General features: G+C 37.7%; 1 protein-coding gene and 1 long non-coding RNA gene across 6 annotated transcripts in view; one reads left to right on the top strand and one right to left on the bottom strand.

Moving 5' to 3' along the window:
• Positions 1–13,951, top strand: part of csmd3b (CUB and Sushi multiple domains 3b) — a 524,461-nt gene extending 510,510 nt beyond the window's left edge. For all 5 annotated transcript variants that reach the window (XM_022683312.2, XM_049475470.1, XM_022683311.2 and 2 more), the window contains 7 exons: positions 3,730–3,909; positions 5,933–5,998; positions 7,245–7,403; positions 8,671–8,783; positions 9,212–9,299; positions 10,155–10,290; positions 11,274–13,951. In XM_022683312.2, coding sequence (XP_022539033.2) covers positions 3,730–3,909; positions 5,933–5,998; positions 7,245–7,403; positions 8,671–8,783; positions 9,212–9,299; positions 10,155–10,290; positions 11,274–11,433 — 902 coding nt within the window. In that variant the 3' untranslated portion in view covers positions 11,434–13,951. The remainder of the gene's footprint in view (positions 1–3,729; positions 3,910–5,932; positions 5,999–7,244; positions 7,404–8,670; positions 8,784–9,211; positions 9,300–10,154; positions 10,291–11,273) is intronic.
• On the bottom strand, positions 1,045–27,966 carry LOC111195537 (uncharacterized). The gene is made up of 4 exons (XR_007438083.1): positions 27,828–27,966; positions 24,163–24,268; positions 8,610–8,741; positions 1,045–2,688 (listed from the first exon to the last, which is right to left on the bottom strand). It is a non-coding gene; the product is annotated as an uncharacterized LOC111195537 (long non-coding RNA).

Raw genomic sequence — 27,966 nt, 5'->3', positions numbered from 1 at the left:
TTCAAGTCCACTTCCGAGCTCACCGACTTGTGGAACAAGCAGACCGGCGCTGACGTCTCCAGATCAACCACTTACCGTCGTCTGCGCGAACTCGGCTTCAAATCTCGCGTTCCAGCAGTAAAACCGATGCTGAACAAGAAACAAATGGAGAAACGGCTGAAGTGGGCCAAAGAACACGGCGAGTGGACTGCTGAAGACTGGCAGAAAGTGGTCTTCAGTGACGAATCACGCTTCTGCATCTCCTTCGGTGACCAAGGTCCTCATGTCTGGCGTCGTGGTGGCGAAACCTACAACCACGAGTGTGTGAAAAGATCCGTCAAGTTTCCCCAGAGCGTTATGGTCTGGGGATGCATGTCCGCTCGAGGTGTAGGGAAACTCTGCTTCCTCAAGAAGACTGTCAATGCTGCCGTATATCAAGATGTTCTGGAAACGTTCCTGATTCCGACTGTTGAGGAACAGTTCGGCGAAGAAGACTTCATATTTCAACAGGATCTTGCACCGGCTCATGCGGCAAAGTCGAACAGCTTGAAGTTTTGGCATGGCCGGCCAACTCGCCTGACCTCAATGTCATTGAAAACCTTTGGGCCATCGTCAAGCGGAAAATTCGCGACAGAAAGCCTACTACGCTGGACCAACTGAAGCAGAACATCGCCACTGCCTGGGAAGCTGTGAGTGCGGAAACTTGCGACAAGCTGGTCAAATCGATGCCGCGGAGACTTCAGGCAGTCATACAAGCCAAGGGGGCAGCCACAAAATACTGAGAAAGTGATGATTGTAATTATAATAAAAATTATTCTAATTCAATGAAACGGTTTCTCCATTATTCTAATTCAATAAAACAACAGTGTCACAGTTAAATGGCCTAAATGGGCCTTTTGGAAAGCTCAGCTGAGCAATTTTTTTTCCAGGTAACGAGTTCTGTGATTAGTCTAACGAGTAGGACAGGTGCGGTGAACACCTGATTTGCTTTCTGCACAAAAAATGCATTCAAAGAATTTCATGATTGCACTATTTCAAATTATTCTAATTCGTTGACCAGCACCTGTATATATGTGTATTCAGAGGCGCTAAGAGATTGATTTGTATTATTGGAATATTGAGAGGTGGATAATTTTCTGTTTTTTCTTCACAGTGGGTGCCTGTGTTGATTCTCAATTACATAAGAAATCTGCCCTTTAAATCTAGGCTTTCAGAGTAATCTAGTTCTCACTTTGTACTTAAAATTGGGTTCAAATGTGCCTAAGGCTTATGATGGGGTGCCATGAAATTGGACCAGAAGTAAACTTCATTTGCATGACACACTTTCTGCAGTGTGTAAAGTTGGTTAAGGCTGTGCACTTTTTACAGTAATGGTTGCGGAGATGGGTTATGGTGTTTTAAACATTTGCTGATTTTAAGGGGCCTATATGTGCCCTTGATTAAGAAAGAAAGACTGTTTTCCTATACCTACAAGAGAATGTGAGAGAGGCCAGACGATTTGGGGAGGTGGTCAAATGGTGGCGTATAGCTGGGCGGTGCCATGGTTTGAAGCCCTCGTTCAGAGCATGTCTGCCTATCAGTGCAAGCTCCAAAATCAACGGCATTAAAACAGCTTGGAGAGACTGGGCTGGCACGAGGAAACAGCTGCCTCCCAATTTCACAAGACAGATTGCCATTCAGCCCAAGCATTTCAAAAGCTAATTACATTTTGCTTCATATGTCATCACCCCAGTGTACTGTCATTGTTTTGCAAAATTAGGAGATTGAGCAATGGGATAGCTATAGGGAGAAACAGAGTTTGCAGCATTTTAATTGTATAGCTGTGATTAAATGCTCTTTTGTATATTTATGCATAATCATGCCATTCTTTGTCTTTCGGAATAATCACAATTATTTCGGTAATTACATCCTCTAATGTTGTTTACACAGTACACTTGGCTACTTACGAAGCCAGTACTAGCTCTAAATCACCCCCCACCCCACTCAACAGTACTGGAAGACAGTCCGGTGGGCCGAGTAAGAACTGGTATATCCAAAATATTTTGTTTATGTAGCATGTTTTACCTAAAGTCTTCATATTTTTGGCTGCCACTGCTGGAACCCTGAGCAAACTCCCACCACATTTATGACTAAGGTTGAGCACAACACCAAACTGGGCACCGAGATGGCTTCTCACCATTCCAGGTGTGTGTTGCTGCAGTCCTATGTACTAGTATGGGTTACCTGTTGATATTGAAATTGTTATACTGTTGTGCAGTGGTTCTAAAGTGTCTTTTTAAAACACGTAATATAACAGAATAGTGTAATAATTAAGAGTCAAATACCCAGCAACTGAAACTTGTAATATGTGCGGTAATGAGACTATACATTATGGAGTATGGAGCATTTTGCTCAAGAAGTTTTCCTTAATCGTAAAAAGGATTCCGCACCACTTGTATACTCATCAGTAAGAGTTGAATCAAAGTGTTAGATGAAAGAGTGAGTCCCGACCGCTGAGCCAAAGCACAATCTGGGCTACTTTTGATCAAAGTGGAGTAGCACTGGAGCTCCTAGAATGAGTGAGTGAGCATTGGCTGGTGCTTGATCTGCCGCTCCAGTGACAGGTAAAGGTGCTCCTCCTCAATGCAGCCCTGCCAGGACGCATCAACGTCTGCCATGATCCGAGCCCTCTCAACCAGCTTCTGGGGCCATGGTGATGGGTGATGTGGGCTATGGAGAGGAGGAGAGAGATAGAGGAAGGGGAGATGACTGGCTCTAGGTGGATGGGCAGCGGGCTGTGTTGTCTAAAGTGTTCAAACTTCATTTGGACTGCTTTTCTTTTAGAGCACTGAGAAAAAAAATGGGTTTGTGCAAATGGTATTTATTGAAAGCAGTGAAACTCGGGTAGGAAATGTGTAAGGGACTGTTGCTGTTTTCCCAGCACACTTTGTCTCCCAAGCCCAGGTAGAGGATCTGGTGGGTTTTGGCACTAAGCATGACCAAGAATTGCCTGTGTTATCAAAAAAGGGGAATATAAATGAAATGAAATGCAAAACATTCAAATACAAACTGCTGTTTTAGGGCATTTTTGTATAGGTTCATGTGTTTGTTTCATGGTTAAGAACAGCACCAACTTAATGTGCAGAAATCCAGACTAGTTCTAATTTGTCAAATGACTAATATCATTAACACAACTGTATACAGTCATTCATGTGTTTCCTGTCACTTAATTTTACTTCTGGTTTTTGTTGTTCAATGGGTGATTATGTTCTGCTTGACAGACTGAAAAGTGGTCCTTTGGTCCAGATTTTGATCTGAGGTGTCTTTTACACATCATTTGTTTTAGACCAAACAAAGGTTGGTGTGAAAGTATAACCACTACAATACACTTAGGGTCCTAAGAACCATTTTTTTATAATGACAGATCCAAAATGACCCTGTACTTTTACTAATAAATAAGAGCGGTTTGATTTGATACAATTAAACTTTTGTCACTAAACAATCAAATTATGTTGTCTGAATTTAAGGTGCCCATCCAAATCAGCACTCCTGTTGCTAATGCAACTGTCAAAACAACAAAACAAAAACAAACCTGTGTGAAGTGCAATACAATGACTCAGCAGCCAGGAAATGTGTCAGAACCATCAAAGTGCTGGATTATGTTTGTAGTGCTCTATCTTGCCATCAAATGCTCATTGTTGTGACAGGCAACCAATGCTATTGGTAGCTTAATAAAGTTGTCTTTCTTCATGTTTTTCTTTCTACTTGCAGCCCATAACTGTAAACAGCCAGAGAGCCCTCCTCATGTGGATGTCATTGGAATGGACCTACCTGGTTATGGCTACACACTCATCTACACCTGCCAGACAGGATTCTTTTTGTCTGGAGGTTCAGAGCATCGAGTGTGCCGGTCTGATGGAACATGGACAGGGAAGATGCCTGTGTGTAGAGGTACATCAAAACTCATACTTACACTTAAATGTTTCAAACATTATCAGGCTGTTATAGAGTTCAACATCATGTTCACTTCTCACTAAATGCAATGGTAATAGAAACACTTGTTGTTTTGTGTTTTGGAGCAGAAAAAGACTTTAATGGTAAAATGTGGAGAATAATCAAGTCATCAAATCAAAGATAAACTGCAGTACCACAGCTAAGTTCAGTTTAGTTTCACCCACCCTACTTTTTCATTCTGGTATTCAGGGTTATCCAACAACAGGTTTATTTCAGTCAGTAAAAACCTGCAGCACTAAAAAAATATTTTCATGAAAAAAGATACTCAGACATGTGAAGGCTTTATTTGAGGTCTGATGCACAAAGCATCTGAGCAAACTAAGCTTTTGATTGAATGCTAAAGAGGTGGTGGTACCTTACTTGTTTGCCTTACTAATAGGCAGGGAACTGTACCACCTCCTGGCGTAATATGGTGCTCTTATACAAGTGTATATAGGTTACACACTAGAAGAGGTTTCTGACTTATATATTCAGTGAAATGCAAGGAGTTCAGCAGAGGCCTTTTCTTTGCTGTATGCAAACTGAAAATCATTATTATTGTGCTACTCATTTACGCTACTTCTATTATTTACATGCAATTACAATACTAAATTAATTATAGTTGTGTTGTTTGTAACAGATAGCATTTACATTTAAATTGCATTCTGTATAAAGAGGTTCCAGTCTATGCTTTCAATTATATTCATTTGTTTGAGTGTCAGGACATAGCAAAATTGTAAAAATGGATTTTCTTTCCACAAAACACTATCTGCATAACAATCATCTTTAAAATGCATGCATTATACAAGGCTGTAAAAAGGTGACACTGTCACTGCTTATAAAAAAAAATCTGTATTCAACATTTAAACCATCACTGGCATTCATTTTGGTAAGAAGGGGGGAGGGGGGGGGGGGGTGTTTTTCTGACCAAACATATTATTCACCTTTTTGGTGCAAGCACCTTCACCTGAGCTTCTGCCTTATTTATTTTTTATTTACAAGCACAAAAGTCAAGTGCATACAATTTTTTTAAGAACTCCTTTGTGAATATTTAATGAGCTCAGAAGGAGAAATAATTAGACTACACTTCCATTAAGATTTTGTTATTGTCAGCTGGACGCTATTTGACCACCATGTTAAAGCATGTAAGCAGCAGAATTAAGTTGCAAGTAATTTAGAAAGTTCTTGTTATTAGTATATAAGTATTACAGCTTCAACAGCCTTGTAATTCAGTGGATCTGGTAATGTACAGAAGTAAAATAATATACACAGAACAAAATGTATAGGCACAGAATGTGACCCTTTTTTAAAAAAAAAAAAAAAAAAAAAGCATCCATTTTTGCCACAAATATGGGCATAATAAGATGGTACTGACTACAAACTGATGACGAAAACTCTGTATCTCATACAGTTAATGAATTCCGCCCACATGCACTGGTTGTTAGTACACTTGTGTACATGTGGTATGTGGCTCTTTCCGATGTGGATATCATATGCAGCACGCAGTGATTTCCTTCCCCCTCCAGCTCCCATGGCTGCCATGGTGCCTGGCCCGTGCTGCTGTCTGGGTGCACAGCTGCACTCAGGCTTCCTCATAATTACCACACACAAACAGATGTGAAAGGCAGCAAGAAGAAAAATCAGTTTGCAGCGTGCCGCCCTGTGCTGCACTAGGTCCATTCCCCCCCTAGTCCCCTTGTTTTCCCCCATGCCGCTGTCCCGAACCAGAGGAGGCCTTTTCTCGCTGTTTGTTGTACCGCTTGATGCACTGGCAGTGTCATCCTCCCTGCCGTCTGCAGTCCTTTGATAAATTTTCATTTTGAAAGAGAGAGAGATGCGGCTGCTTCGAGATGCTACCTTGTGCATGGCAATCAGCGTGGGATTCTAGGAGCGCTGCCAGTACTATCTGCCTATCTGCTTTTTGATATGAAAACATGAAAAATGAACACTGTACTAATACATTTATTTATTTACATTCTAGCCGGCTCCAAGCTGTCAGAGAAGCCCATTAAGCCAGTCCCAGGGACACCAAGTCCCAAGCTAAATGGTAAGTACATAATGACAAAGGGAGATAATAATGGAAGACCTTTTCGTGCACTATTGCATTTCAAAGACGAGTGGGCCCTCTCCGAGCGAATAGTACAGTAACGTCTCGCCGGAGCAGCATTTTGGCCGTCCAGCGCAACAGCAGCTCGGGCGATCGGTGCCCTTGATGTATTCTGGACAGAGACCTCTCGAGGAAGCGGCAGCTAATAAGTAGGAGAGTTGTTCCAGTCAGTTTGACAGTAAAGTGCCACGGCAGTCGGGCCACTCACAGACTCTTCTGAAGCTGGGAGATAAGTCTCCTAACATATTGCTTGACCTTCACGAGACACAGCACACATCTAACATTTATGTGCGCTGAAGGGCAGCCCTGGAAAAAAAGGAGCATGCCAAACACAATTGACAAAGTTTTGGTGTGTTTGATGCAGCTAGTTGTAAGTGCTCCACTGAGATAAGCCCTTTTTGTACTGTTCAAATCATCAGAGTTGATATAATGTCAGGTCCTCTCTCTCTGTCTTTATGAGGACAATTAATTGGAAAAAGGAAGATTTATTATTAGTCACACTATTTGTGACCTGGTTTGTGCATATTATCGTTACTCATTAGGGGTGAGGTTTTAAACTGTAAATCAAGCAAAGCCGGTTTGAATGGGAAAGTTACTGTAAAATGCCAATGCAAGCACCAACATTTTTGTAATAAATGAGGTTGATGAAGTATGGAACAATTGTTTACATTTTAAGACCTATCCGTTACTTCCCTGTCTATGCACTATATATTTACTTCCCTGTCTATGCACTATATATTTACTTCCCTGTCTATGCACTATATATTTAAAAACACTAAGGTGCAAAAACAGTCAATGTTTATCATGCTTGTTGTATTTACACAGATCGTCCTAGTCAGCAAACAGCAGTTTGGCTCCTTCAGTTCACATTGAGGTTTTTATAGACTGGAGCCAGTCAGAATAGAAGCAGTCTTAAAGACAAACATTTTATAAAATAAAAAAATATTTGAACAATTGTGTTTTGTACACAAATGCACCACAGCACTAAAAAAAGTCAACTTTAGGATTAAAATTTAACAATACTTAGATACTTAGTTCTATTAAATCTAGCAAATGCATGTCTATCTGTAGTATCAATTATGCTGTTTACAGAAATACTGTGTTCTTGTTTTATAGAGCTATAATACAATGTTTTGAAAAAGCAATTTTTTGTAAAAGCTAAATAAATAACTTCTTTTTCTCTTAGTCCCAGATGATGTATTTGCTCCAAATTACATCTGGAAGGGCGCCTATAACTACAAAGAAAGAAAGCAACCAATGACTCTGAGTATCACAAGCTTTAATACAACCACGGGTAGAGTTAACGTCACGTTAACCAGTAGCAACATGGAGCTGCTGCTTTCAGGTTGGTCTACCTGGTGTAGATGATGTACAGTTTGAATGATTTTTAAACATCAAAGGAAAAAACACAAGCGGTTCTAGAATAGGGGTGTGACATATCATATTGTATGCAATAATATTGCCAACATTTTTTTATATTGTGAATTATATTATACCCTTAAATATCAGCCACCCCTAATTATCACATGAGGGGGGTACTTTTTTGCTTTTTTAAAGAAAAGGGATGCTCTCATTATGTACTAGAGACAGTATCATTTATTTTACTTCAATCCTGCACATATGGAGGGCATTATTAGTATCGTGACATTCTGGATTATTTACTGCTGTTACAATCCAATGAAAATTTTAGTATTTTTTAATATCAGTTAGGGATGTGCCCTATCATATTGTATTCAATAATATAATTTAATTGAAAACAATTTTTTAGTAGTGTATTCTTGAAATATTTTTTATTCAATGTTTTGTCATATCACCAAGAGTATTGTTATTGTAAAAATACCATGAAATATTATATTATTTTAGGGCCATACTGAGCCCACCCCTATTCTAGAACACTTATAATTGTAGCAGAATCATTTACATTAAGAGTACTGTATTAAACATGGCAGATTATAATATTAAACTGAAATATTGTGTTTAATGTAAAGAATCCAATTAGGCTGTGTGGATCAGTTTGCAGGGTGTGCATGCTTTCCCCTTAATGATCCTTTTTAAATCCTTCAGTACAAAAGTTAAACCTATTTCTCTGCTGGGCTCTAATAAAATATTAACGCTATTTGATAGAATTTTGACACATTCTCATTGTTTAGCTTAATCTGCTTCACCGGCCTTGATCACTTCCATCTCTGAGGCGGTCTTTACATAGCAGACACTGACAAGCTTTCCATTCCTTAATTAATCACGGCCATTTCAATCAGACTTGGAACTGACCAGCCATTAGCCGTAATTGATTTGAAAAGTGGCTGATGCACCATTCGCACATCTGAGAAACGTACCTGCCTGCTGAACGTTATAATTGAAATGCAGTCACAGGGCTAAGGCGATACTGAATTGAAGAGAGTAGCATTAACTGGTTGTGCTTTAGGGAAGCAATGGAATGCAATAGATTTTATTATTGTGTTCAGTGTGGGAAATATTATTAACCTGGCACATGAGTCAGTTTCAAAATGACCTTTTTAATTAGAGTGGGTGGGTAACAGAAGTATATTACCTGCTGCTGTGTTTCACTGATGGAGTTGAGATGGCTGACTGTGCTCTGCTCATCATCACAGGCGTCTACAAGAGCCAGGAAGCGAGGTTGTTGCTGCTCATGTATGATGTGAAAGCATCCTCTGCCACCACTCTAAGCAAGATGAAGGAGGAACAGTGGTCACTGGATGGTTTTGTAAGAACACTGTGCTGATAAACAAATACACTAAATGTTACATGTATTTAACAGTATACTGCCAACAAAGTTGCTTGAATGTGAAATCTACTGTACTCTTAAAAATAAAGACACTATAAAAGGCTTTTATCTAGGGAATCTACACAAAGCTCTAAAGCTATGAACCCCTGAATCTGCAAGCGTTGTATAAAAAAAAAATAATGATTACCAAAACTCAACTAAGCAAGTACATTTGCAAACCAGACTGAACAATTGATACCTTAACCTTGGTTAGGGTTATGTGATGGGTTATATGCTGTATGTATTGTTGTGAAATCCCCATTGGTATTCAGGCAGTAGAATGTGTTTATATTGGTTATATGTTCAAAATATATAACTATTATAATATATATATAATATATATAACCCCCCCCCCAATCCTCTTTCAGGTGTCAGCAGAACCTGATGGTGCCACATACGTCTTTCAAGGCTTTATACAGGGTAAAGACTATGGCCAGTTTGGCCTACAAAGGCTGGGTAAAGTATCTCCTTTTCATACTTTGTCGTCATTATTAAAATTCCATAATCTTTAATATCTGTGACTTAAAGACTATGTGCCATGATGTTGGTATCCACTATTGTAAACTTTTAGCCATCAGTTTTAGCAATAAAATGTTTTTATTTTGTTCCTTTGGAGTAAGAAGCTCTAAACTAGCTATTTAAATGTAATTGGTAGATTATCAAAATGTTTCTTTTTTTTTTTTTTTTTTACATTTAATGTGACTTTAGAACATGCTTTTATTGCGCATTTTAACCATAATATTTACATAAATTACTCCATATTGTAAGCTTAATAAATGTAATGGTTTCACAAACATTAGAATACATATTAAGACATGCATAATCATTCTGTGACACTTGCTCTGAATATGTTTTCCTCCAAAGAGGAACAAGGCAAGGATGTTGTCTCTTCCCACTGCTTTTTGATTTGGTAAAAATAAACTACATCAATTTGGGAAATTATCTGGCTATACACTAAATTTGGGGAAAAGTAAACTTTATCCAGTTAATATTGCCGCTCAGAAACAAAATCATAGTGAAAGTTAAAATATGTCTGTATGGCTTTAAGGCCTTTTTGCAGCTAAGGGAGCCAACACTCAACTCAACTAAACACCATGAAGTTCCATGATAATTAGGTCAAAGCACTAGAGAACCCAGAAGGTTTTTTCTCCTCCTGAAGAGTTGCTGTTTTAGAGAGGAGGGTTTTGCTTGCAACATCAGCACAACATTGCATTACTCCCTTCCCAGCTTAAAGTTTAATTTGATCTTCTACTGTGGTAGGATAACCACAAAAGTGTTTCTAACATTTTCATTTACTTTTATCTCTCACAGGTTTGAACATGTCAGAAAGTAATAACTCTTCAAATCCACCACATGGTACAAACAGTAGCTCTGTGGCCATAGCAATCCTTGTGCCTTTTTTCGCCCTGATTTTTGCAGGCTTTGGCTTTTACCTCTACAAACAGCGGTAAGTGTACAAGTCAATTTGTTGCAGCACACACCTACTTCAAAAGAATCAAGGGCTTGAGACTTTCATAATTCCAAATCCACACAATTGTTACTTTTGACACCATAACAGGATGAAATACACAGAATATGATATTTTGGATTTACTTTATGATCACTAATGTGTAAAGTAGTCTCATAATGAATAAAGGATGTTTATATTTGAGCCCAAGTAATCAGAAAATCACATCAGACCTCCATTAGTGTTATGCAAAAACCAAAAACGTTTTAGGCATGACAAATGAGGCATTTTTACATGTGTATAAACGATGTATGAACAAACAGAAATGCTCCAAAATTACCTGGAATAAAATAAACTCATTCTCACATTATCTACTAAAATGCGTTCAGAGACGAGTGCTGCTCTGGATGTTGGACCCTCCCCAACTAATTCCAAAGAACAGTTCCACAGCTCAATTCTCTAACCAACTAGGCATAAGGTATTGTGTCAATAGAGTCATGTTACTCTGCTGCAGTGAGCCCTATTCTATTGCCAATGTGCGTTTGCACGTGTCAGCAACAATTTTTGCAAATTGCATACATTAAAGGGGTGCTTAGGCATACTGTGTACCAGTCTACACTGACCACAAAAACATAACACTGAGACACAATTATTAATATGTCATATTAATATGCTTGTACTGCCTTTAAAAACTGGTCTATATATTCAGTTTGTCTATGTATTGACTTCAGGCACTAGAGAAAAAAAAACAGGTGGAAAATAAAATGAGTAAGAGGAAAATGGAAGATTTTGATTGTTATTGTTGTGGTTAATAGACTGAAGAAAAAGCTAAAATGCTTAGTCATTATTAAAGTGGTGTTTAGTTTATCATGCTAGTTTACTGTGATAGAGTATTGCAGTATTTTAGCTCTCTAATACAGTTAAGTGTTCTTTAGAGCTGGTCTCTAATGCTCCTGTGTCCATGCTTTGTCTTGTTTCTAAAGGACTACACCTAAAACCCAGTACACAGGCTGCTCAGTCCACGAAAACAACAACGGACAGGCAGCCTTTGAGAACCCAATGTACAACACCAATGCAAAGTCAGTTGAGGGCAAAGCCGTCCGATTCGACCCCAACTTGAACACAGTCTGCACAATGGTATAATGAAGATTGCTGGACGCAGGAAAAAAGTTGGGTTTTTTTCCCTGTTTTCATGATTTCAGTTTTTTTTATAGGAGGAAAAAACGAGTGGATATAAAGGCATCTGAGGCAGGGATGGATTTCTCTCAGACTGTTAGAGAACATCCAACAGATACACTGTCACCCTTCCTCTGATATTTAAAGCACACTCTTCAGGAACCATGATTTGACCATGTGCGTCTACAGAGGACATGGATTACAACAATTTTTTGGGAGTCTGCCTCTAAAAAACCCAAATCTTGGATCTTCACAGTGGATCAGTGTGGAGAGTCCTTCTGCTATTCTATTTGCACTCTGTGAGTGCTTCTTCACGCTCAACTGGGTCTTTTTTTTAAGGAAAAGGGATCTGTAAATCTAACTGCATATATACGAGGAGCATTCACCAACTATATTTTTGTGCTATGTACCACATGGGAGAAGTCACAGGGAGAGAGCATCAGAAGATTCTATCGAGAGTTTATAAAGAAAATTATACAAAAAAGTGTGCTGTTCATAATGACAAAAACAATATGTTGGTTCTTTATTTGGTGATAAATTGTTTTGTTTTTCAGCTGTTTGATGGCCATGCCCCTTAGCCTTTAGTTCTCAGTGTGTACAGTTATATGTTTGTTTGGACAATGAGGCAATGTGTGTGTGTGTGTTTGTGTGTGTGTGTGACTTGTTCCAGAGCAAATGAAAAACCAAGTGTGTCAAAAGCTGGCATTTAACAATTCGCGTGTGTGAGAGAGGAGTGTCGACGTGTCTTACCTCCTTCTGTTTTTATTTATTTATTTTTGTTTGTTACTGCTGTCATTGTTTGGTATGTATTTATGTGTTGTTACAAGACACAATGACCTCTGGGACAAATGTCAGCATTTTGGACCTGAAGTCTGCAGATGAGACAAGATGTGAAGCTCTTGACAGTTTCTGTCGAGTTATGCTTTCAGTGGGGAAAGTGTTGTGGTCGATCACTTTTCAGCTAAATATATATAGCATTTTGAACAATTTGATAAGATAATTTGGTAATTTTTATCATGTGTCATTCATATTAATATGTTTATTACTGTAATTATGAAATTTGTATAAAAGAAAATGCACTTGGCATTTGTACCATAGATTTTTATACAAACTCAAGACTACATCAACATTGAACATGCATGTTTGTTAAGTATGTATTGTGGCAACAATGTGATCATATATATCTAGTACATATGGGCCATGGAGCACTGTTCCGATTCAGTCTGACATTGACAAGCTGCTGAATGCTCTATGAAGGGCAAATATATATGGGATTTTGGCCTTAGCTAACGGTCCAGTCGGTCGAGTCCAATTTGATTGCAGTTAGTCAATGCTGTTAAGTTCATACACAAATCAGTGTCATCAGATAATCACAAGGAAACAGCAGCAACTTTTATTCATTGCTCACAATCACGTCAAATTATTGTTTAGCAATGTCGTTCCACCTATATTTGGTCTTGTACAGAGAGAACTGCACTGGAGCCAAATTTGTTCTTTATCCCAGTGCTCTAGCTTTCTAATCCTTTCTTGACCGTCACTTTGGGCAGGGTCAGACTACCTCAGTTCCGTGCTTCCAGGCCCTCAAGCTGTGAGATTCATTCCAGTGCCTTCTAATGTACTGTACCTCTCATCACATTTTCCCTAACCAACAGGCCATACTAGTGAACCTAAACGAGTTCAGTGTTGCACACAGGTGAGCTGTTCACTGTGGGCAGGACAGAAAGCTGCAGACTTCAGGGAGCCTTTTCTGACATCACTGTCCAAGAGCTCACCCCAAATCGAACAAAGTGGTGTTTGATTTCTGCATTCATTATCAATTCGTTTTAGTCAGTTTTTTTTTCGCTCAGCATCAGCCACAGGAATTCTGCAGCATTGCACTTCATATAAAACTGTACAGTTACTGGAGTTACTTGCCATCATAGGTTGCCAAACTGGTGTTTTTCTTTTAAACATGGCTGTTTTTTTACACAGTGCCTACCAAAAAAAAAAACACGACCCAGGTCTGCTGCTTCTCTCCTGCTTCTTATTGTTCTTCTCTCGTCTTTGTTCTGTCAGTCCGTTTTTCTCCACATTAACTTAATCTGTGGGTCGGACATCGGTCATCGAAACGCCACAGTCCCCAACCCTCACCTAACCCAAACGATCCTTGCCTCCCCTATTGCTCAAGAGGTCCTACCCCTTCCCTGTCAGTCTGAGCTGATCGGCCACCTATTGTTTCCTCTTACTGACTGCAATAAAAGAAGACACCCATACAAACAAGGAACAGACTCTTTCCAATCAAGCAGATGAATATTTGCAGTACAGCTGGGTACTCCTCCTATGTTAATGCATTCAAAAATAGATATAAAAAAGAGGAAAAACTAAAAAAAAAAGTTTTTTGTAAAGAAATATATTTTTATGGCAGAAATTATTTGTAAAATGTATGAATCTATTATGTAAATTTTCAATGCAATGTAAGATTAAAAAAGGCTAATTCCTTTTGTAATGTGTTCTCCTTCTCCTCTTTAAAAGTTGCAGTGTGTGGTGATGTGTTTGCTTTTGCTTTCTTTAATTTCTTTTTTTTTTTTTTTTTTTTTTTACATCAGAAATTTAGGGACACCAAGCCTATGAATGGGACAATTAGGAGATGCAAGGGAACAATGTGTTTGGGGAAGAGATATAGGGTAGGGCTGGGTGATATGGTAAAATATTGTAACAATTATTTAAAGCCATTTTTACAACACAACATCTATTATAGTTTGACATGCAGTCAAAAACCGTTAGTAGCAGCAGATTCTTTATTATTAATAAGCTGCACTTTATCCAATTACACAGGACTAATCAAACACTTTGTATTGAAATGAGCACTGACGAAATCCAAGATATGCTTAGAGAAACAATTTATTTATTTCATATTGTGATTAATGATGTCACATTGCCCAGCCCTAGCCTAGAGTGTACTTGGACATTAAGCGCACAGCAAGTGCACATTCAGGGTTTTATTTGAAGCCAACACCATTTTCTGGCACTACAGATCTACTGTTTTTGTCCCCACAATCTCACTCCGATTAACTACTGCTGCTACACAAAATTTTGACATTTCAGTCCATCCTGCCCACAATCCCACATACTTCTAAAAATGGCTAGTGTATTAAAATATAGAATCTATTTATGTTGGCTTAGCTGCAGGCAGCATAGAACATATTAAAGCAAAATAAATAGCCTCTATAAACCTAAAACAATAAAAAAAAGTCAACTGACCATACACATCACTGACTCCTCCATTTCTGTAGCACAAATAACACAATGTGTTCATGTGATTGACTTTTGTAATTAATTAATTGTAATTTTTTTTTTTTTTTTTTTTTTTTTACTAGTTATTTAACTCTTTTCCATGTATCCATGGTAGTTACTGCATGACTATCGTTTTGTGTAGGATGTTTGTTATTTCGAGGAGTTAACAAAGCTCTACATGCATATGCTGTGCGAGTCCCACAATCACCAGATTGGTTAACTGCCTGATCCAACACAACACTGAAATTAAATCTTAAACTGCACAATATTGTGAAGAGACCCGCAAGTCCCACGAAAATGCAGACCTCTACCAGGCACCTAAGCTACCAAACTGCCCTCCAACTCCAGTTTCCGCTACAATTTTTTTATCCATTCACCACTGCACCTTCATTCAGTACAACTGCCACTAATGTAACATCATTGGACAGATCAATGCAGTAAGAGGAGTACACTAAATTCCATTTGTTGCGTCAGATTACAGACACCTGCACTGGCTAGAATGCCCTAAAGAGGGGTGACCAATTTGGGCATCTTAAGGCTTAGTGTAATTTAGGCAAAAAGTTTACAAGGTGACATATTTTCCGTGGTACTATTTGGTCTGTTGAAGCTGCGGACATTTTAAATAAAGTTCAATAACTTCTGGAAAACAATCACAGCTTTCGCTACAGCAACATGATTATGAACAGATTCTAGAATAAGGGGGAAGAACTGTACTGCTGCTGACCTTTACGATAAGGCCATGCAAAATTGCATGCCTCCATTTTACTGACCAGTCAGTGACTAGAAACTGTGTATATGTTGATTTTACTCAAATTTCAAAGTGTCATCTAAAATAGTCATCCAGAGCATTCATTTGCCAAAAAATTTTAAATGATCAAAATGACGAACAAAATGCAGTGCTTTCACACCTTAAATAATGCAAAGAAAACAAGGCCATAATCATTTAGAAACAATACTAATGTTTTCACTCAGGAAGAGTTCAGAATTCAATATTTCGTGGAATAACCCTGATTTTTAATCACAGTTTTTATGCGTTTTTGCATGGTCTCCACTAGACTTTTATGCTGTTTTTGGATAACTTTATGCCACACCTGGTGCAAAAATTCAAGCAGTTCAGCGTGGTTTGATGGCCTGTGTTCATCCATCTTTCTTTTGATTATATTTCAGAGGTTTTCAGTGGGGTTCAATGCTGGCAAGAACCAATTTGGTGCAAGTTTCTTTTTAAGTTTGTGTGCAAGTCCTTAGTTACCAGTAGTCAGTTTTTAATCATCCTTTTACTAAACCTGGTTGCACCACAAATCAATGACATGTCAAGTAGTAACAACTAACTCAAGCGAAAGTATTGATTATCACTTTTACATGACGAAATCAACATGCCAATCAACATGTTGCCATGGAAATTAGGTTGTCAACCAGCAAATTTATTTTTATTATATACGAGAAAAATGTTTTAGTAATAAATAATATAGTAATATTTGGAGTAAACACGAGGTAACCGCATGACTTCCATCCACATGGTTGGGCACATGCTTGTTAACGCACATGTGGAAAGCTGTGCACCTCGGTCTAGCACAGTTTTGTGCAGATATTTTCAGTTACAGCTGAATTCATGCTTTGAATCCTGAAAAAAATGTCTTATTTACCTCTTAAAAAGCCATTTAAACGCCTGATTAAAGGACCGATTACTACTGTTTCGCTGTTTTCCTCGGGTTTGTGGTGGTGACTTCATGGGCCCTGCATTATTTAATATCGCGATATAGTAAAAAAAAAATAACATTTGCAATGCTACTTTTTCCAATATCATGCAGCCTTATTATATAGCATAATATGGGTTAGATATATTATTAGTGTTATCACCCTGCTCAGAAGGTCCAAACAAGCCATGAACTTTTGCTTGTTTGGTTTAGCTACAGCTTGCACCTACTCATGGGTAGGTAAATACTTAGTAACCGCTAGCTCTTACGCTTATACTAGTTAGTGTGGTGCAACCCGTTTTGATTTAGTAATGCGTAAATCTGAATTTACCAAATATTTACATTACAACTATCCTATGTTTAAACATGGGCGCAACTGCTGCAACCGGCCACAGGTCTGGAGAATGGGCTTGCCATAACAGGGTCCTGATCTGGTGGCTGTTCATCCACTCATTGATTAACCTAGCTGTGTGGAATGAAGCATTGTCCTGCTGGAAAAATTACATTCATCATAGTTGGGGAACATTGCCAGAGCAGAAGAAAGCAGGGTTTCCTCCAGGATAATCTTGTATGTGGCTTGATCAATGGCCAATTCCAGCCTTGCTGAAGCATCCCCAGATCAGTGATCCTCCAAAGAGTTTTACACTGGGTGTAAGACACTGTGGCTTGTATGCCACCAGGTCTCAAACCAGGTGCTGGGCAAATCTTAAAATTGGACTTATCAGAGATGATCTTATTCCAGTTCTCTACAGTCCAATCCTTATAGGCTTTTGGAAACTCTTTGTTGCTTCTCATTGAAAAGGGGCCTTTTTTTCTAACTTTACATGACTTGAACCCTGCCTCTAGAAGCCTGTTTTGAACTGATCTTTCCGTGCACTTCACCCCAGTTCCCATTTGCTTTTTTTGTAGGTAATTTGATGTCATCCTGCAGTGGCTGACTGACATTAGAATAAGATAACAGAAAGTTCATAAGGTCACCAAAAGCAGTGTGAAAGACTGGTGGAGAGCATGCCAACACACATAAAATAAGTAAATAAAAAAAAAAGGTTACTCTACCAAATATTAATTTCTAACTTTTAAAACAAGTATTGTTGTTTCTAAATGAATATGAACTTGTTTTTTCTTTGAATTCTTTGTTTTCAATATTTTGAACATTTCTCATTTTCTGCAAAAATAAAATTAAATATTTTTATATGGAATTCGGGAGAAATTATGTCAATAGTTTATCGAATAAGACAACAATGTTAATTTTATGCAAACATATACTTATAAATAATAAAATCAGAGAAACTGATCATTTTAAAGTGGTCTGAATATAGAAATACTCCAGCTTGTCAGTTTGCTTGCTGGTCACAATACAAAAGGGGCTCGTTCAGCTATTTAGCGGTTCTCTGCTGAGCCCACCCTCATGAGCTCCCTGTAAACGTCGCAGTACACAAAACATATCAAATGACAGTTTTACGGTTCAGTGTCAGAATGGGCCTGCTTCTCAGGGTGTGCGCAGATCTCGGAATGCAGCGCAGTGATTGACATCTCCTGTCACAGACTGAGATGCGGCTATACCAGAGAGGAAAAGATCCAGGAATCCTTGCTGGGTGGGTTTCTCATTTCCCTTTGACTCAGCCTTAATTACGCTGGCAGTGCCGGGAGCAATAAATTGTATCACTGGCTCCACCTGTGACGGATTAGACTGATTCATCAGTCATGTGAGTGTTTTTGCTGAGCTCATAAATGACCAAATGGAAGAGAGTGGTGTATCCACTCTCATCCCAACACATAATACACATGGACAGGAGATCAAACCAAGATTTTGAGGGAGGGAGCCAAGGAAAATGCTTCTTGAACCGTAGTTGGGCTAAAAGTTTCTTGAGAATATACAGTTTAAACACGTTTGCTTATATTAATCATGGACACTGACTATGTTGGGAGGTTTTTCTGGTGTAGACTGATATACACCTTTAACGAGAGAATTAAAAATATGTAGTACACCAAAAAAAGTGTGCCAAAAAATTGTCTACATTTCTGGTGCTTAATCGTGGTTTCTGGGAAATGTTGGATTTAGCTTGTGTTAGTAAATAAACGGGGAAATAGGGCTGTGCAATACATATTGTCTATGATAATATCTTAATTGCTGTGTTTGAAATGCAAGAGCTGACATTGACACTGTGTGATCGGTCAGTCGGCCTGCCTCCCTTAAAGAAACTTCCCTTATTGCTTCTATTGCTTAATATATTTAGTATGCAATTGTCTACAAAGACTTTTTTGAATAATGAAAATATTATTATTGTCAAATTTACAGACATAATCAAGATACTGATTTTGGTAAATATCACACACCCCTACAGGGAAACAGAACTCATGAGGTCTGTGTCCAGACATAAATAATTCGTAAAGCGGACAAGGGCTTAAATGATTAGTTGACATAATCGACAAATGTCACTTATAAAAATGTTTGGTCGACTAACCATTCATTCGTAACTGCACCGCACTACACAAAGTGCTGCTTGACAAAAACACAATGGGGGAGGTAAAGGCCGCTCACTTACTCAGTTCACACTAATAATTTTAAGCTATTAAGCCCAAGTTGTTGTTATTATATATTTAAGTTTCATCAATCATTTTTTTTTATTTGCTATGGGAGCTTACATTATGTTAAGACAGAGACTGGAGTGACCTTCACAGGTGTGCAGACTTGTGTAGGTGAGGTAAAACGTGCATTGGAACAACAAAAGCTGTGCTCACAGGAGTCAGTAACTGAGGGGGTGGCAGAAATAGTCATTGACTGTTCGAAAAAATAATTGTTAGACTTGTCCAAAAATAATTATTTGCAGCCAAGCCAAGCATGAGAAAAAAACTCAAAGAATTAAACTAGGTCTAAACTTCACGCGGTCTTCTTCTGTTTCCTGCAGTCCAATCACAGAGAGGGAAAAATTAATTATGCAGTAACCATGCAGATTTTGTTTACAGTGGTGGTGTAATTGTAACATGCAAAAATAATCTTGTTAGCTCACTCACTTACAGAGTATTTCTATGTGCATCTGTTAAACCTTACAAATAGCCTACCAGGTGGTACTTGTGCATACTATAAAGTTTAATCCCACTGGCTGCACTGATCCAAAGCATTTGGTCAACATGTAAATAACTAAAGTTTTTTTAACCAAATATTAGGCCGGTTGTATGTATATTTTTTAAACCACTGTACATAGTTTAACTTCTTATATTAATAACTGTATATCATTCTGCAGGAAAAAAAAGAATCAAAAAATGAACAGAAAGTCGAATATTGCCAACATTCATGTTTATGATAAGTGTTCAACCACAACGCTAAGCATGAATATTAATTTTAAATAACTTAAGTTTTCTCTAAAAAAAAAAAAGACATGAATTCAGGCCACAGTTGGAAGTGTTTTACCAAAAACGTTGCCCATAACCGATATATTTTTTTTTACTACTTCTCCTTGGCTAAGTATATTTTTGATCTGCAAACTTGGTAAAGTCAGTTGCTAAGTGGAAAACTGTAAAACTGAAAACTGTATTGAAACGTGATCGTTTTCAGCTCTCAGCAAAATGTGGAAACAAACAATCAGAGAAATATTGATGATGAGAATTCCATTTCGAAAGACAATTAAAAAGAAGGCTGGCAGAATACAGAATGCTGAAACCCCTCACCATCTGAGGGAGAGATAAAGGGGAAAGGATGAAACAAGCTTGAGAATAGAAGGCAGTGAATCATTGGGCTCTGCACTGCAACTTAATTCAGAGAAATGCCCGTTTTTTAAATCTTGCCAACCCTCTGCTAATGAACACTACGTAAGTTTCTTTGAAAGTGTGGAAGAAGCTAGTTGGCAAACTGCATAGAGTTTCTTTTGAAATAAACAGTGAACTGTACTTGTTCAACCCAAGTCATGCTTTTCTCCCTGTGATTAACCTAATTTAAGCGTGAAATTCTGACACCTCAGAGGTTCTACTGCATAGAAGGCAAACCTATAGGATTGCAAGCTGTACAGCTTCCATTTCTATGTTCCAGTGGACATGAAGACTAAGAAGCAGAACTTCTTGTCTGTCCTTTGATCTCTTCACCAACATATTTCATTTCTACCCACAGCTCAGAGCACATGAGAAGGGCCTGCCGATTTCTTTCCGTTTCTCCATCCTTAAACGCCAACTCCAAGATCAAGGACTCTGCTAATCGCTCTGTTTTGCCAATGAGGACCTGCAGACTATGCGGCAGCTCTTTGTAGTGCAGCATGAAGACCAGCTTAAGAACTGGGAGGAAAGTAGAAAGCTGCAAAAACAGCAGCAGGAGAAGAACAGGAAGAGGTGTAGTTTCACTCTGAACACACTCTGGTGTTTGAAAGTGCTTGATAATGTGCTCTTCTTCTAAATAAACCAGCTGTTGGGGAAATCATACCACAGTTTCCAGTATTGCTAGAGGACACTTAAACTTATGTTCACAATACACTCAATACACGTCTAAACATGTGGTCTGAACACAAATTAAAAATAAAGATACCAGAATAATATTGCAAAATTCCACAGAATTACTGCTTTTGACTACCTTTAACTGGCATTTTCAAACCTACCGCTAGTGTAAATGAGCTAAATTGATCCTATGCCAATTTAAGGGATTTTTACATTACATGACATTCATATATACAAAGCTTCATACAATAATTACTGGCTTGAATAACAAAAAATGTGCCAAAATAGGATTCTTTGCATGATAACACAGAAAACAACACCTAGTTTCTTAACTAGAGATGGGACCGATACGATACAGTATCGGTATCGGGCCGATATTGACGTAATTTGACAAATCGGATATCGGGTGACTACAGCCGATCCATGTACCAATCAATATTCCAGTCCACAGCTTGAGCTGGACAATAAACCCGCCGTAACGTTAACACGAAACGCATCAATGATTCGGATTCCAGTTTAACAGTTTACCCTGAACTCCCAGCAGCTTCAGTCTGCGGCTGACTGAGTAACTTTAGCTGTTTATCTACAAACTAAATAAATTATCTGGAGAGTTTTAACTTTGGAAACGCTGTACAGCAGAACGGTACACATAAAGTCAGCGTCCGAGAGGTAAACAGATTAACACCAGCAGTCTGTTAGCCTAGCCTAGCATTGAACTGACAGCAGCTGCATTCTGGTGTTGTAAAGCTATTAACTACAGACTGAAGTGAACTATACTCATAATCCACATATCCTATAAAACCACAGCATCTACAAACACTAACCAGCACAAACATACCTATCTGTTATTAAAAAACAGTCATTAATTTAGTTCGGAAATACAGTTAGCATCGCCAATTAGCCGTTAGCCATCTCTATTAAGATCTGCAGTCTGTCAGCCTAGCTAGCAAATGCATTCCGGCATTGTGAATGTAATAAATAATTTAACTAAATCTCAAGTGAACTACAGCCATAATCCACATCTAATATCAAACCACAGGTCCTACCAACCCTAACCAGCACTAAGAAATCAATCAGTTATTAAAAAACAGTGATTAATTCAGCTCGGAAATAGAGTTAGCATCGCCGGTTAGCAGTTAGCTATTGCAGCTAATCCTCTATGACACCTGTCAAAATAAATGTCTCCTGCGCAACCGTTGCAAAAAATGCCCTGAATTTAATATTTAAAGTTTTTAATATTGAACTTTCTTATATATTTAATAAAAATTAAAACATTTAATTTGAAAGGAAACTGTTGAGTATCTGCATATAAAATGTGTCAAATAAATGACTTTTGAATGCATTCACATTAATTGCACTTGTGTATACTCTTCAAAGGGCTGTATGGTCTGTTTCAGCCTCATTATATAACCTTTATCATAGTACTATTAATAAACAAAGTATTTGTATCAGCAATTTTATATCAGTTTTATATCGGTATCGGATCGGAGCAGAAAAAAAGTGTATCGTCCCATCACTATTCTTAACAAAATATTTCAGTAGATAGCTTTTAGTAAACCACGTTTGTTGGGGGTATAACAGTAAAGAGGTCACTGTATGGTGGGAAGGAGGAGTTGACACTGTTCAGTATTTACCGTACATTCAAGAGTGCACCAGCCCCACAGAATCTTTAAGCTGTTGGATATGTAAGGCATTATGGGAACTGAGGCTACACTCGTTTTTGCTCTCTTTAATAATTACAGTGCCTTGCAAAAGTATTCACCCCCTTGGATTATTTCCCTATTTTACTACATTACAACCTGTATGTATTTTTTTTATCTGAATTGAATGTGATGCATCTGCACAAAATAGTCTATGTTTTAGAAGTGAAATGAGAAAAAATATATATGTATATAAAGAAAATATGAAAATAAAAAACTGAAAATTGGCATGTGCATATGTACTCACCCCCTTTGTTATGAAGCCCCTAAAAAGTTCTGGTGCAACCAATTACCTTCAGAAGTCACATGCTTAGTGAAATGAAGGCCACCTGTGTGCAATCTAAGTGTCACATGATCTGTCAGTATATACACACCATTTCTGAAAGGCCCCAGAGGCTGCAATACCATTAAGCTAACCAAACAACACCATGAAGACCAAGGAGCTCTCCAAGCAAGTCAGGGATAAAGTTGTAGAGAAGTATAAGTCAGGGTTGGGTTATAAAAAAATATCCAAATCTCTGATGATCCCCCGGAGCACCATCAAATCCATCATCATCAAATGGAAAGAACATGGTACCACAACAAACCTGCCAAGAGAGGGCCGCCCACCAAAACTCTCAGCCCGGTCAAGGAGGGCATTAATCAGAGAGGCAGCACAGAGACCAAAGGTAACCCTGAAGGAGCTGCAGAGTTCCCAAGCAGAGACTGGAGTATCTGTTCATATGACCACAATAAGCCGTACACTCCAGTTGGGCTTTATGGAAGAGTGGCCAGAAAAAAACCTTTACTTACAGGCAAAAATAGGAAGGCTCGTTTCGAGTTTGCAAAAAGGCATGTGGGAGACTCCCAAACTGTATGGAGGAAGGTACTGTGGTCAGATGAGACCAAAATTGAACGTTTTGGCCACCAAGGAAAACGCTATCTCTGGCGCAAACCCAACACATCTCATCACCCCAAGAACACCATCCCCACAGTGAAACATGGTGGTGGAAGCATCATGCTGTGGGGATGTTTTTCAGCAGCAGGCACTGGAAACTGGGATATTCTTGAGCAAAACCTGTTTACGTCTGTCAGTGATTTGAGACTAGGGCGGAGATTTACCTTCCAACAGGACAATGACTCAAAGCATACTGCTAAAGCAACACTTGAGTGGTTCAAGAGGAAACGTGTAAACATATTGGAATGGCCTAGTCAAAGAGGAATGGGCAAAAATTCCAGTGGCAAGATGTGGCAAGCTCATAGAGACTTATCCAAAGCGACTTGCAGCTGTAATTGCTGCAAAAGGTGGCTCTACAAATTACTGACTTACGGGGGTGAATAGTTATGCACACTGATGTTTTCAGTTATTTTGTCCTATTTGTTGTTTGCTTCACAATAAAAAAAAATTTTAAATGTTGAAAGTTGTATGCATGGTCTGTAAATTAAATGATTCAGACCCACAAATATTCCATTTGAATTCCAGGTTGTGAGGTAACAACATGTGAAAAATGTAAAGGGGGGTGAATACTTTCGCAAGGCACTGTAACTCTGACATGAGGGTTGGGAGGGGGGGGGGTGTGGGTTGGGTGTGGATACAATACATTGTATCGAACTGAGGAGGTACTTACCTCCAAGGATCTTCTTCAGTCAAGTCCTACACCTTCTACTGGTTTCTCAGATGTTTTGGGCAACAGAAGACAGTAGGTACAACTGTGCTTTTGGGCGACAATGATCCTAAAACGAAAAAAATAAAAAAGCATGTAGTCATATGCACTTTCTCACAATTACTCTTCTGAACTAATAAAAGTTTTAAAAATATTAATATTTTTTCAAAAGGCTCATTCCTTTGTTTACCTCAAAATTAGGAAGGAAGACATAAGGACATAAAGAACTATTAATTAAACAAAATAAATTAAGTTGACTGATGATTCACAAACACAGGATAAACCAGCTTATGATCTATAACAATTTTTAAAAAAGGTTTAAGAGAGTTACTTTTATCATGGGAATACATTACAATTTCAAACTACAGGTCCACCTGCTGAAAAATTTTAAGTAGAAACTAGCAAAAATGCTGCTCAACAGAGATAGCAGTATACCAGGAAAATAAAAATAACACACACTACACACATGAAACAGAAAATCCAAGTTATTAGGTTGTGCTGTATTTTGTTTTTTGGTGGACAGAGATTTGCACAAGCTTGGAAACCCCTGGTTTAAACCATAGGCATTGGTCTAACTACTGGTTTATTCAAGTATATAGAAATAGTGACAATGAGCCTATTAAATATCAGGATTCATTTTTTTTGTACCTAGGTAAAAAATCCAGTATAGAACAAAATGATATGAGGGTGACAATAAAATAATCTACCATTTGTTATGAGTTATTAGGTTAAATTTTTCAGAGAAACTTACAGCCCTGTATAAGACAATCTAAATAAAAATGACGTAGTCTAAATCATCATACAGTTAGGGAAGTGGGATGTTAGGATGGGATTTTAGCTTGTGATGTTAATCAAATTCATTGATTAATTAAATTCAATTAAATTTTAATTTCAAAATAGAAAACATTTTTTAGTTAATTAAATTAAATTAATATAATTAAAATTGTAATTAGTGTAAAAGTGTAATCAGGTCATATATTTGAAAAATATTTAATAAGACAGGTATGTAAGATAAGACAAGGTAAGATAACAGGAAAGATGTATGTAAGGCTGAAGTGGGCTTCTTACTATGCTATTTAAAAAAATGTTTTTTTTTTATTAAATGTAAATCAATAGCTTGCTAATCATGTTATATTGTGCTTTGTTTATAAATAAAAAAAATAAGTTGTGTTAAGAACTAAAAATCTAAATCGTAATGGAGAATTGCTCATATATTTGATAAATATCAAGGCACATCATATCCTTACAAAAATGTGTCAAAATGACTAAACTATTGCTAGAAAAAGTGAATTTTACTTTTAGATTGAATTCAGTCTTTGACTCTTAGACCATAGACTGTAAGGTAGGGCTAAGCAATATATATATATATATATATATATATATATATATATATATATATATATATATATATATATATATATATACATATATATATATATATATATATATATATATATATATATATATATATATATATATATATATATATTATATATATATACATATATATATATATATATATATATACACATAAATAAAAGTGTCTCTCAATAGTTCTCAAATATATTAGCTAGTGATTCTCAACTACTATTTAGATTTTAGTTTTTACAACAACTTCAGTTTTGTTTTACTTATAAACAAAAATCACAATTTAACATGATGTGCAAGTTACTGTTTAATTTACATTTGATTAAAAAATTGATTTATTATTATTATTTTTTTAATGAGCTAGATAGTTAGGTTATCCAACTTCAGCTAGCTAAAAGCATTGCTAAACTACATTAACTATCTTACCCATAGACTGTATATAAAGATGGACGCCGTGTCGCCGTTCCCATTCATTCAATGAAAATGAAGCCAAAATCTTCCGCCATTTTGGCGATTCAGAGACCAGAGTCTGCACAGTAGAGACCAGAGGAGGGAGAAAGGCTGTGGAGAGACTGCCTACTCATTTAAATAACCCCGCCCCTGAGGGCTGCCTCGCGGTCACAGACTGCAGAGCGGGGCGGAGAGGAGCTGACGGTCTGTTATTGGTCCCGCCCATAAGCAGCCCTTTTACCATAACCACACCTTTTTTGAATAGGGCCGAATAAAGTTTTAAAAACCGAATTCTGTGGGGATATAAAAATTTGACAATATAAGCAGAGGTTACACTAGCTGTTACATTTAAATAATGGAGGTAAAACGTGATTGAAAGTTGTCTGTTTTGCCATTGAAACCTATGGGAATGGGTGGAGTTACACAGCTTTCTGCAGCCGAACAGCAGGGGGCGCCCGACCTGTGGTGGCTTTACTTTTAAGAGACGATGCTCTGTCCAGCTATTTACAGTCTATGATCTTACCCATAACTTCCAACTCTGTGCTGTAGTTAACAGGACTAGTTAGCTAAGCCAGCTAATTAGCCTCTACCTAGCTAGGTTACCGTTAAGAGGTGAGCTGGCTAGCTAACAAGTTTGCTAACATCAGCTAACTGTTAAGTTACCTAGCTTAGCTAACTAGCTACCTAAGTAAGTAAGCTAATGCTGCTACCGAAAGGGGCGTCTTACCGAAAAACTGCAGATAACTTGTCTCCGCGGGTCTGTTAAAACTGTTTACCGCTGAATAAGACACTGTTTTACCGCAGGAATGTCAATTTAAGCACTAAAAGTGATTAAAAAGTGGAACTGTGTATAAAACAGACGATGACTGAGGAGAGACACTGCTTTGGGTTCACAGTATCAGACCGTCTCTTAATCAACCCGCCCACAAAGAAACTAGGTGTTTTTTAAAACTAAAATCCAGATTTTACAGCCTTTAAACTGAACAGTTCTTGCCCACGAACAGTCTGTGCTGTTTAAACCTGCTCCACCAGTCCTGTTTCAGCCTGTAAAATTTGGAATTATTTTTAATTCTGAAAAAAAGATATTCAACCATTCAATTAAAAAAATTAAATTATTTTTTTCTTCAGAAAACGGGGTTAATGTATTACCTACACGTATAGGAAAAAAAACACTTGTAAAATATTTTGCAACCTAAATATTTATTTTTAGAGGGGCTTTAAAAATATAATTGCTTTTAAAAACGAGATACGCTTTTATTTTAATACTGTTCAGCCCTACCTTACAGTCTATTGTCTAAAACTCAAAATTAAATTAGTTAAATGTATCAAATTTCTGCTTAAAGCTTACAGATTATTTATTCCTTACAATGTGTAAAAATGACCAAATTATTGATATCTAGCTAACTAGGTAACTAGGCTATACACCAAGTAACATCAGCTAGCTAAAAGCACTGCTAACCTTAACTACAGTAACTAACCATCTTATCCATAGCTTTCAACTCTGTGACCTGTAGTTAACATTTAAAAACACCTTCGCTGGATAGACAATTTTCAATAATTACAGCATAATGGTCATATTATCTTACATAATGTGAAGCATTTTAACACTCCGCCTGAATGACTGTTAGCTGTAAAGCGTTTCAGTGCCATTTTGACTAGTTAGCTAAGCTAGATAATTAGCTGCTACATAGCTAGGTTACCGTTATTAGGTGAGCTGGCTAGCTAACAAGTCTGCTAACATCAGTTAACTGTTACCTAGCTTAGCTACCTAACTGAGTAAGCTAATGCTGCTACCGAAAGGGGCGTCTTACCGAAAAACTGCAGATAACTCGTCTCCGCGGGTCTGTTAAAACCGTTTACCGCTGAATAAGACACTGTTTTACCGCAGTAATGTCAATTTAACCACTGTGTATAAAACTGCTTTGGGTTCACAGTATCAGACCGTCTCTC

Source organism: Astyanax mexicanus, chromosome 3 (genome assembly GCF_023375975.1).
Source record: "Astyanax mexicanus isolate ESR-SI-001 chromosome 3, AstMex3_surface, whole genome shotgun sequence".
Taxonomy (NCBI): Eukaryota; Metazoa; Chordata; class Actinopteri; order Characiformes; family Acestrorhamphidae; genus Astyanax; species Astyanax mexicanus.
This window is presented reverse-complemented; position numbering and strand designations above follow the sequence as displayed.